We start from the raw sequence: 12593 nt of genomic DNA on the forward strand, positions 1-12593 counted from the left end.
GCGTAATCTGATACCCGATGGCTGTGACAAATGAATCATTAAGACTAGAACCCCTCAGAATGCACATCTTAAACCTTGGTGTTACTTAACACAGTCCCGGAACGTGTTGCATATTTTTTATTCGGCATTTTATTTCAAAGGTAATGAATTCCTCGAGTCCTTTTACCAAACGTTTGTAAGCAACTGATACCTATAGGAAGGTCGATGATAGCTAAACCTTAGATACATAAAATTTCTGTATGCATTTCTAGTAACCAAAAAGCAAAGGTCGAAAGCGAGTCTGGTTGTAACTGTTATACAGACTCTCATATTGATAGTGGCGTTAGCAGTTCTCCGATAAATTCCTATTTCCAGTACCAAATTGTGTTTCAACATTCCGGTAAAGATCACGAGTTAAAATTTCGGAGGAAGTTCTACCTGAAAAGCCCGACTTCTCTTTTTGTTGCTAAAGTTTCGTCGTGTCTTAACACGGGACGGAGGGAAGACAAGCGGTTTGAGATCATTCTGGTTAGTTGGTTGTTTTAGGGGAGGAGAACAGACAGCGAGGTCATCGGTCTCATCGGATTAGGGAAAGACGGGGTGGGAAGTAGGCCGTGCCCTTTCGAAGGAACCATCCCGGCATTTGTCTGGGGCGATTTAGGGAAATCACGGAAAAGCTAAATCAGGATGGCCGGACGCGGGATTGAACCGTCGTAAGTTGCGATTGAATGCGAGTCCAGTGTGCTAGCCACCGTGCCACCTCGCTCGGTGAGAGATCATTCTGCAATTTCCGAGTGGTGAGGAGCAAATGCAGAAAGAAAAATTCCCAGTGAAGGCAGCCTGATGAACTGGATCACCGCCAAACACTGTCAGGACACCTACGAGAGGCGTGGATTCTGGGACATGACAGGATGCTCGCAGTAGGAGACTCATGGAATTCACTACACTACTTACTTGGAATCAGACTAACTACTTCGCTGCGTAAGCCCACTGGTTTTGCAGTTCTCTGGAGCAAGTATCAAGCTTGCTGCCTCTGCTAAGACGTCTTGTTTCGTGACCATCTTGTACTCTGACCCCTTGCAACAGCGTCTTGGCGGTGGCTGGAGTTACCAGTTAATTCTCTGAAGTGAAACTTCTCCCCTGCGACAGCTGCCTGAACCGTCTGCAGTTTGCAGGTCTCCAATGTTACCGTTTAGCTCCGGAAACTAAACGCTAACACCCTTCCTTGCTCTCTGTATTGTGTCTCTGCTTTCCAATCTTGGAGCGTCCTTGATGGTTCCCAACAACCTTAAGCGTAACAACGTACAAGTGAAATGTGTGTGAATTCCTAAGGGACCAAACTACTGAGGCATGGGTCCCTAGACTCACACAGTACTTTAACTTATGCTAAGAACAACACACACACCCATGTCCGAGGGAGGACTCGAACGTCCTGCGGGAGGGGCTGTGCAATCCGTGACATAGCGCCTCAAACCGCACGGCAACGTACAGGTCATTAAGTTGTCAATACATGACAGTTTTTCGTTGTGAAAAACATAGCGAGCCACAGTCGCTTGCATTAGTTTGGTTTCTCATTTCGCGTTCTAACTGTACCCCTTTTAAACACATTTGGCTTTAACATTATTTGACGCAGACTTTGCTCTCTCACCGACAGAACAGTGCAAAACAATTACCCACATTTCAGTCAGCTGGACAATAGTGAACTTACGGAGAGACAGGCTAAATCCAGGAAGATGGTAACATGCTGTGTACGCATCACCTTGCAGTTAACTTGTTTTTGTAATATGTGTTTAAGTTATGGTTTTTACGTGGATTTATAGAATCACCGTACGGCACAACTGTTGAAAACCAAAATTATACAGAATAGATACCTATCGTCCACAGAGAATAGTGGCACAGTGCCATTAAGTGTTACTCTGCAATTGTCAGCTGACGATCTGTGACCACACTACACTTACCTCTTTATCCCAGCAACGACCGCGTGTACGCGGAGCTCTCGACGGTGCCACATCTGTCTTCCTCAACAACTTTCTCAGTAAATTATGCTGTTGCTAAGTACGCGCTGTGTACGAACAAAAAGCAGCTGAAACGTAGCAAATGGTTCAAATGGCTCTGAGCACTATGGGACTTGATATCTGAGGTCATCAGTCCCCTAGAACTAAGAATTACTTAAACCTAACTAACCTAAGGACACCACACACATGCATGCCCGAGGCAGGATTCGAACCTGCGACCGTAGCGGTCGTGCGGTTCCAGACTGTAGCGCCTAGCACCGTTCGGCCACCCCGGCCGGTGAAAACATAGCAACTTAGAAGTGTTATTTAGCCTTTTTCTTTTTCTTTTTAGATATTTTTGCATTGTGATACGTTTTAAGAAATTTAAAAAAATGCATCTGTACGAAGTGGGCACTCTTACATCCTGTGGTCGCAGTTGGGTTTCCGTTGACCTCTACCTTTGGTAACTGACACACCTGCTTGCGCTCCGGGCGCAATGACATCCGTATATTTTAAGGCTGCACGTTGTACCACACGCTAGCTATCATGGAGAAATATATTTTGAAAATATTATTATAGAGTTTTTATTATTTATTGTGACTTTTTGATCGTAGAATGGCTTGATGATGGTACTTAGTATTGAAAACGGTGATCATTTGAAAGTAAAATGGAAGTGCCCGCTACATTATTTTTCCTGGTCTACAAATTAACTCGACACCGTGAATAATTTAATAATTTTACGAGTAATACTTGTTGTAATACACAGAAATTCCTTTGAGAGAAAAATTTAGGGAAATATTAATCACAACTGATTTATTTTCGTTCTCAGTTTCGGCTTACATTGGTTATCTTCAGATGTGTTATCGATCATGTGGAGAAGGTGAACTGATGATTCTAAATAATATGACAGTTTGCTTAATAGTGCGTTGATCCACCTCTGGAACACAATACAGCAGCGATTCTATGTGGCATAATTCGAAAATTCCTTGGTAGGTTTCTGGAGGAATGTGACATTACATGTCTACACACAGGCCATGTAGTTCCTATACATTAGAAGAATGGAAAATCTGGTAGAGATGGACATTGGGAAGGTGAATTTGGGCTCCAGATAAATGTAGGAACACGCAAATGAACACAGCCCCTCAACTTCTTTTAGAAGATCGGTTCAAAAACTGCAAACCTACATTTATATGAGGAGCGTTCAATAAGTAGTATGAGTAGTGCAACATCATTTTTTTTCTTTTTTTGAAAGCAGGTTTTTGCTGGCTTCCCAAACAGCTTACTATTCATCACTCTTTTTGCTACAATAAATGCTTAGGGCGATTTCAACACACGTATCTCAGATCATAGCATTGACTATAGCTATCATCCTGAAAAGCCACTAAGTTTTATCTAATCAGGATGTACGCGACAGCATGCGTACCTAATATGTGCTAAGCATAAGAAAGGGATTGTATGGTGACCGTACCTCGGCTTCTGTTAGTGATAAAAGGTGGGGTCAAATGCTAAGGATAGCCCTTGGACTAGGAATCATATGCATACATAGCAGAAGGATTGTCTATCACAGTCCTACACTACAGGGTCAAAATATGAATATTACACACTCTAGAGCACTTGCCCGCGAAAGGCAAAGGTCCCAAGTTCGAGTCTCGGCCCAGCGCACAGTTTTAATCTGCCAGGAAGTTTCATAGTGCAAGTATGTTTGGATGCCAAAATTTCTGCAAAAATTTATAAAGGTACAGAGGAAGAGAGAATGAGGTGGCTGGTACCCCACTCTTCAGTAAGTCTTTTAAATAAACAGGACTGTTGATTTTCTTATATTAGCTCTGAATATAATTGCTCGGTTTGTAATCATTCTTTCTCATATGATTTTTGGGCGCTGATAGGTGCATTTTCTTCTGCTAGTTTATTTCCTAATTTATTATGTGTCTGTATCTTTTCCTTTATGCAGATTTTTGTCAGAACATTGTATCCTCTACAATAACACAGCAACTCAATGCAGCATGGGTACCTCTTATCTCATCACACTTGTGTAATTATTTAAGGAATATATTCCTGTTTTTGAAAATTTATTTAAATGTTGATTGCAACAGATATTAAAAACTGTGATAATTTAAAAGTGGTCAGTTTTATGTGTCTGCTGACATCATCATTGAAAAGAGTAATGAAAGACACTTCTATCAGGCAGACATAGATAACTGTTTAAACAATATTTGACATTATGTTTTCATTTAGTGTGAACGATCTTGCACAAGAACACTAGCTTATTTATTTGTGAATAAACCTTACTTATAGTTATTGTCAATGTTCTGAATGTGACCAAATGTTATAAAAGTTCTTTATTTATATATTGTTGTAATATGTTTGTTTAGTGCAGAAAGTGGTGAAGCTGAGTCAAATCCATGTCTCCAGAACGTAAGAACAATGTATTTTTGGTATGGATGGTCATCAGCCAATTGAGATGTAGACAGGCAAAGGTCCCAAGTTCGAGTCTCGGCCCAGCGCACAGTTTTAATCTGCCAGGAAGTGTGCTCCCTGCCGTCGTTGGATAAGCAGCTGCAGCAGCAAGTCGTATACCCCTAGCTCACTCATTTGTTACATAGTTTAATTCTTAATTTCTTTGCGTGTTTTTGGTACTTGCATTGTTTAATTCATAAATTTCGGGCGTATTACAGTATTTGAGAGTTGTAGCATCGCGTTTTAGTACCTGAATGGTGTAAAATCGCGTAGTCTCCTTCCGCCGCCGAGCAGTGTGTCAGCAGTGCGCAAGTACCAGCATTACTGCATTTACTAGGCAATCTTGTATTTTAATAACCGTTTAAATTTTGTGTCGATTTGTTTGCGCTCTCTGTAGATTAGTTCAGACGTTCTTTGCACAACAGTTTTTAGCATGGATAGGGACTGCAACTGCTGTGTTCGGATGCAGGCTGAGTTGGCATCCCTTCGCTCCCAGCTTCAGGCAGTGTTGGCTTCGGTCACACAGCTTGAGGCTGTCGCCAATGGGCATCACTGTGGGGTTCCGGATGGGGGTTTGTCGGGGACGGCCAGCTCGTCCCACGCATCCCCCGATCGGACTACGACTGTGGTTGCCCGGGATACTGCCCGCATTGAGGCTGAGGCTGATCCCTCATCTGTGGTAGAGTGGGAGGTCGTCTCAAGGTGTGGCAGGGGGCGAAACACATTCCGGAGGGCTGAACGGAAGGCCTCTCCAGTTTGTCTGACGAACCGGTTTCAGGCTCTGTCTCAGGCTGATACTGATCTTCGGCCTGACATGGCTGCTTGTCCTGTTCCAGAGGTTGCCCCTCAGTCTGCAAGATCCGGGCGGTCGCAGAGGATGGGCTTACTGGTAGTTGGGAGCTCCAATGTTAGGCGCGTAATGGGGCCCCTTAGGGATATGGCAGCAAGAGAGGGGAAGAAAACCAATCTGCACTCCTTGTGTATAACGGGGGGAGTCATTCCAGATGTGGAAAGGGTCCTTCCGGATGCCATGAAGGGTACAGGGTGCACCCATCTGCAGGTGGTCGCTCATGTCGGCACCAATGATGTGTGTCGCTATGGATCCGAGGAAACCCTCTCTGGCTTCCGGCGGCTATCTGATTTGGTGAAGACTGCCAGTCTCGCTAGCGGGATGAAAGCAGAGCTCACCATCTGCAGCATCGTTGACAGGACTGACTGCGGACCTTTGGTACAGAGCCGAGTGGAGGGTCTGAATCAGAGGCTGAGACGGTTCTGCGACCGTGTGGGCTGCAGATTCCTCGACTTGCGCCATAGGGTGGTGGGGTTTCGGGTTCCGTTGGATAGGTCAAGAGTCCACTACACGTAGCAAGCGGCTAGACTGGTAGCAGGGGTTGTGTGGCGTGGGCTGGGCGGTTTTTTAGGTTAGATGGCCTTGGGTAAGTACAGAAAGGGCAACAGCCTCAACGGGTGCAGGGCAAAGTCAGGACATGCGGGGACCAAGCAGCAATCGGTATTGTAATTGTAAACTGTCGAAGCTGCGTTGGTAAAGTACCGGAACTTCAAGCGCTGATAGAAAGCACCGATGCTGAGATCGTTATAGGTACAGAAAGCTGGTTGAAGCCAGAGATAAATTCTGCCGAAATTCTTACAAAGGTACAGACGGTGTTTAGAAAGGATAGATTGCATGCAACCGGTGGTGGAGTGTTCGTCGCTGATAGTAGTAGTTTATCCTGTAGTGAAATAGAAGTGGATAGTTCCTGTGAATTATTGTGGGTGGAGGCTACACTCAACAACCGAGCTAGGTTAATAATTGGCTCCTTTTACCGACCTCCCGACTCAGCAGCATTAGTGGCAGAACAACTGAGAGAAAATTTGGAATACATTTCACATAAATTTTCTCAGCATGTTATATTCTTAGGTGGAGATTTCAATTTACCAGATATAGCCTGGGACACTCAGATTTTTAGCCAAAACCTCTCAGACAAACAGAAGCTAAACGATGTCAAAGTTAGCGTAAGGAGGGCTAAGCGTGAAGCGTTCAGTGAATTCGAAAGTAAAATTCTATGTACCGACTTGACAGAAAATCCTAGGAAGTTCTGGTCTTACGTTAAATTAGTAAGTGGCTCGAAACAGCATATCCAGACACTCCGGGATGATGATGGCATTGAAACAGAGGATGACACGCGTAAAGTTGAGATACTAAATACTTTTTTCCAAAGCTGTTTCACAGAGGAAGACCGCACTGCAGTTCCTTCTCTAAATCCTCGCACAAACGAAAAAATGGCTGACATCGAAATAAGTGTCCAAGGAATAGAAAAGCAACTGGAATCACAGAGGAAAGTCCACTGGACCTGACGGGATACCAGTTCGATTCGACACAGAGTACGCGAAAGAACTTGCCCCCCTTCTAACAGCCGTTTACCGCAAGTCTCTAGAGGAACGGAAGGTTCCAAATGATTGGAAAAGAGCACAGGTAGTCCCAGTCTTCAAGAAGGGTCGTCGAGCAGATGCGCAAAACTATAGACCTATATCTCTGACGTCAATCTGTTGTAGAATTTTAGAACATGTTTTTTGCTCGAGTATCATGTCGTTTTTGGAAACCCAGAATCTACTACGTAGGAATCAACATGGATTCCGGAAACAGCGATCGTGTGAGACCCAACTCGCTTTATTTGTTCATGAGACCCAGAAAATATTAGATACAGGCTCCCAGGTAGCTGCTATTTTTCTTGACTTCCGGAAGGCGTTCGATACAGTTCCGCACTGTCGCCTGATGAACAAAGTAAGAACCTACGGAATATCAGACCAGCTGTGTGGCTGGATTGAAGAGTTTTTCGCAAACAGAACACAGCATGTTGTTCTCAATGGAGAGACGTCTACAGACGTTCAAGTAACCTCTGGCGTGCCACAGGGGAGTGTTATGGGACCATTGCTTTTCACAATATATATAAATGACCTAGTAGATAGTGTCGGAAGTCCCATGCGGCTTTTCGCGGATGATGCTGTAGTATACAGAGAAGTTGCAGCATTAGAAAATTGTAGCGAAATGCAGGAAGATCTGCAGCGGATAGGCACTTGGTGCAGGGAGTGGCAACTGACCCTTAACATATACAAATGTAATGTATTGCGAATACATAGAAAGAAGGATCCTTTATTGTATGATTATATGATAGCGGATCAAACACTGGTAGCAATTACTTCTGTGAAATATGTGGGAGTATGCGTGCGGAACGATTTTGAAGTGGAATGATCATATAAAATTAATTGTTGGTAAGGCGGGTACCAGGTTGAGATTCATTGGGAGAGTCCTTAGAAAATGTAGTCCATCAACAAAGGAGGTGGCTTACAAAACACTCGTTCGACCTATACTTGAGTATTGCTCATCAGTGTGGGATCCGTACCAGGTCGGATTGACAGAGGAGATAGAGAAGATCCAAAGAAGAGCGGCGCGTTTCGTCACAGGGTTATTTGGTGAGCGTTATAGCGTTATGGAGATGTTTAGCAAACTCAAGTGGCAGACTCTGCAAGAGAGGCGCTCTGCATCGCGGTGTAGCTTGCTCGCCAGGTTTCGAGAGGGTGCGTTTCCGGATGAGGTATCGAATATATTGCTTCCCCCTACTTATACCTCCCGAGGACATCACGAATGCAAAATTAGAGAGATTAGAGCGCGTACGGAGGCTTTCAGACAGTCGTTTTTCCCGCGAACCATACTCGACTGGAACAGGAAAGGGAGGTAATGACAGTGGCACGTAAAGTGCCCTCCGCCACACACCGTTGGGTAGCTTGCGGAGTATAAATGTAGATGTAGATAGTGGTGGAATACTGCTGGAGTCATGTAGAGGCAGAACCTTTCCAAGTGTGCAGCAAAGGGATGAATTCTACACACATTTAGAATAGTTTTGGAAGAAGGATGACATGCCTGAGGGAACGAGTATAGTTTGGTCACTTGGGTGAGTGATTTCAGACAGTGAATGTCTGTTACCGTGCTCTTACTTCTCCATTTGAATTCAAGAACTGAGAACATACAGAGTATGAGTATCTACTCATTATCTGTTATGTGTTATTGTATCAACTGTCATGCTGTAGTCTGAATTATTCTGCACTGTAGAAAATTTTGTGTACTGTGATCACAGAATGGACTTAGTTTTCGAAAGTCTGGATGACTGTTTACCTTGGGGATTCTGCTACCATTCTAATAATGCTCTCAACCCAATTTTGCTGCATTTAATACGGTTATTATTCTTTTTATATGTCCATCCTTTTGTCAGGAGGTCTTTGGGATGATGGATCTTAACTGTTCTGAGAAAATAAACTGCCTAGAGATGTCCTTTTATTTATTTTGCTGCAAACAGTTTTGGTGCTTCAGTGGTCTATTTTCAGGCTGTAGTTGATGTGGAAGGGGTTGACAGTATCCCTCTATATATTGAATCAGTGGCCACCATAAATGGCTACACAGACTATCTGAAAACTTTAGTGTCAGCACTCTGTCAACTGCCAACTGTCTGTAATATATCTGGTTATCATGGGAGCACTTTCCGTTTATTTGGATGTACCTTCGTGGAAAAATATAATTCAACAGAAGTCTTTGGCAACGACTACATCAACTTCAGAGCCTAGAGTAGAACCTTTTTTTAACAAAATATTCATTTATCTCTTATTCAATGTTACTATTTATTTTATTAACTCACACTTTTATCTGATGCATAGACTCTTTCGCTGCAGCATCACCAATTCATGTTATTATTTGCCACATGTCAGCTGCAGGGCATGAAACTGTAGCTCAATCCTACAATATTACTGAGCTACTCTTTTTAAATGGAGCTGAGTATAGCCCAGTTAACTAAGGTACAAGCAACAACAGGTAAAGCTGCATTTGGTTTGCTCATGTGGAATACTGGTTAGAGAAGTTACTACTTAGGGTGTGTCCATTAGGTAACATAGCTACTCACAGCAATAGTATTTTATGAAGAGAGACCTGCATTATATTTGGTGCCAATTCTACAGCATTCTGCGGAGACCTCTTCAAAGTATGTGATATCTGGACAGTTTTGTAATGTATACATTCATTACTGTTATTAGTTGCTTTAAATATGATTCTTTCCTCAAATATGTGGGTATAACGCAGTAACTTTGCATTTTTAGAGGAAAGAGTGAGATACATTTTTGAATTAATTTTCACCAGCCTGGTGGAATATGTTGAAAGTCCCATGGACAATGCTTATTTCAAGATTGAATTAAAAGTTTTCCTTAAGTATTTTTTGTGCCTGTTATGCTAATACCAATAGTGTTCCTTTGAACAGGACATCACCAATTCCTTGAATCATCTTTTTCATATTTAAGACTGTCTTTGGAGTCTAATGACATCGTCAAACACGTGAAAGGATCTAAGGTTTGTTCCTACTAGTCTTCTAAAGATCACACACTCTCAATAATATACTGGATCATTGTGAAGTTGTTAGAACTGGTCAGTCATCATATTATGTATTAATGGTTCAATGCAAAATACTAGTCATCTTTTTTGTCCTTTTAGAACTATTGTTTAACAACAATAGTTTGGTTCCATTTTGTCTCTTTTATGTTAGCAGTGGTGCAGTTTGTTCATAAGTAATTCTTTGTCTACAAAAAAACTGAAATTCTTGTTTTCAAATTTGTGAGAGCTGGTGAATGAATGTTAAATAATTGAATAATATCGTAAAAAAGTTTTATTGAAGAGAGCATTTAGAAAACAGTTCACTTATGTTTTCTTTCTCAGGCATTACATGTCCATAAGAAATTAACTGTAAGTTATAGGATTTTATGACAGTGTTCAGTACCATACATTTAACAATGACACTAAGGAAATCAGAAGATTACAGTCCCTATTAATAAGATAACTCAGCAAAAATATGCAGAAGAATTTTGCTAGGAGTCCAGAAAGTGAATGTTACTCTCTGTAAGCAGGAAAATTGCGAATAATGTTCATTCTGTAATGTAATTTGTGAGGTTTTGGAACAGTGACCATGCTTCTAGTTCTCATTCGAGAGGTAATACAAAACAATTAATAAACAGTGTCAATCTCATTAGATATACAATTTATACAACAAACACCTCTCACAAACATAAAGTCTGCTAAGCTCACGCATTGCATTACCAGTTATCTACAATCGACATCAGTAGACCAATTTTCCTTGAAAGAACACTTGCACATTGCGGCTCAGCACTGAAAACTTTGTTCTATATTTTGGCAGTCCATGCTAATCCATCATAAGCAAAGCATTCAAGTCACTCACATACCAATCACTTTACAATGGTGTATTTTGTCTTTTTTCTGTCTGACAAGGTTACACACAACACAATCACTAAAACGAAGCCTATGGTAATATGTACAGGAGGAATCCTTCCATTCTATCGGCGTCCACTGATGAGAAAACGCTCGAAGTAGTTGACTAGACGTGGTTCCAGACACTCCTCAGTAGTTCAGCTGAATTCCAGCTGACGGCCCTCACAAGAGTTGAGGCCAGAGGAGTCAAGCTTGCACTTCGAGTGGCCTCTTCGATTCGTGAAGCGTCTCTTGTAGTATGTGCTGCCGTGAATCTGGGGACAGACGGGAAGAAAAGATAAATTACTCTCTCAGGAGGTACATCAGAGCAGCCATGCATCGCTATTCATTTACGAGTCTACGACAAGAATAAACGCGGAAGTCCACAATTAAGAAATTAAATTATTGTTTCCATTTTGTCACAAATCTGCAATGATCTAAGGTTGTATACGCTTAAAGTTCGCAACTGAATGTAGGAGTATACTGCTAGACTGATACTCTCAATAGAAAAAAACGGTAATAATTATGCGTATAATGCCGAATCATTCAGCCGTTTTCTATTTTGTAGCTAGTTCCGTCAAGGTGTACGTCTAGTGGCTGAGTATAATTTATAACCTTTGATCTACATGAGTAAATAACCTACCAAAATATTGCAGTTGCTTGGGTGCGAAGATAACGACAAACTAGTGCTATTTTTCACGAGAAGCATGAAGCAACTTGACATATGCACACGTTGGAGAACTTGCAGAGTATGACAGTTCTTGTCATCATTCCTTACACTCAACGTATCAAATGCTCTGTTTGTAGCTGCGACCACGAAAATGCAGTACTGATGTTCAAGATGCTAAAAAAGAAAGAAAACTCCAGCGGGAAGAACGACACCCATCCAGAAAGGTGAGTGAGTTCTAGTGTTCGTTTCGTGTCTGCCAGACTAGATGTGGTTTTTTGGTGGTTTTCCACATCCACAGAGGTAAATAATGGGCTGGTTCCCTACTCCGCATCAGTTACATGATTTGCAAATACTTCGTAAAATCTTATCACGTTTGACAACGCAATGTACACAAGACACAGACGGAACAGGTACACAGATTCCTCCTTTTGATAGTGGTGACCCCGTAGTAATAACAGCCGATATTCAGGTTCTCTGTGTGATCGGAGAAGTGCCACACTAGTTCTCGGACGGCATTGATTGGATAAAGGGATGGAAAGGTAGAATGAATGTGTCACTCTGCGGTTGGGCGAGAGCTGTTTTAAAAATCCCTCGTAGAATAAAATTGTGTCCCGCCTGGAACCTGGAGCCTTGCCTTGAGCAGGCAATGCAATTAGCGTCTCAGCTGTTCTGGCATATTTCACAACTCATTTTCAATGCTTCTCGTATGCCAGTTCCCCCTTAATTACATTCTAAAACTTCGCAAGCGCTCTCCTGCATACCTTGGAAGACTAGCACTCTTGGAAAAATAGAGACTACAAGGCATTTTTCCTGTATGGAAACAGTGCCATATGTCTGTGTCAGCTTGAAGCGTACTGCAGCATCGAATCAAAGTTACTTAGCCAGCCACAACAATGTGTAACTTACTTTTTGAAGTCTCCTCGTGTTTGACGTAACACGATGTACTGTTTCTTTAAATTTTTGATCTGATGATGCAATCTGCCGAAACGCGTTATCCATTTGAAGGAATAAAGTGCGATACAGACAGATAACTTCTGTGAAAATATAGTGTGTGTCTGCTGTAGTAGTTTTAGACAAGCTGTCCTAACCATAAAAGCTCTTACTGGAAAAGCTCTTTAAAATGACTACTGAAATGTGGAAGACTGGATTCTAGTAGTCTTGTTTTTCTTATCTCGCGCAGTCTCGAAAACTCTCC

General features: G+C 42.2%; 1 protein-coding gene across 2 annotated transcripts in view; it reads right to left on the bottom strand.

Moving 5' to 3' along the window:
* Positions 1 to 10114: 10114 nt before the first annotated feature.
* LOC124622042 overlaps positions 10115 to 12593 on the bottom strand; it is a 171685-nt gene continuing 169206 nt past the window's right edge. For both annotated transcript variants that reach the window (XM_047147601.1, XM_047147600.1), the window contains one exon: positions 10115 to 11003. In XM_047147601.1, the coding sequence (XP_047003557.1) occupies positions 10936 to 11003 (68 nt within the window). In that variant the 3' untranslated portion in view covers positions 10115 to 10935. The remainder of the gene's footprint in view (positions 11004 to 12593) is intronic.

Source organism: Schistocerca americana, chromosome 7, assembly GCF_021461395.2.
Source record: "Schistocerca americana isolate TAMUIC-IGC-003095 chromosome 7, iqSchAmer2.1, whole genome shotgun sequence".
NCBI lineage: Eukaryota > Metazoa > Arthropoda > Insecta > Orthoptera > Acrididae > Schistocerca > Schistocerca americana.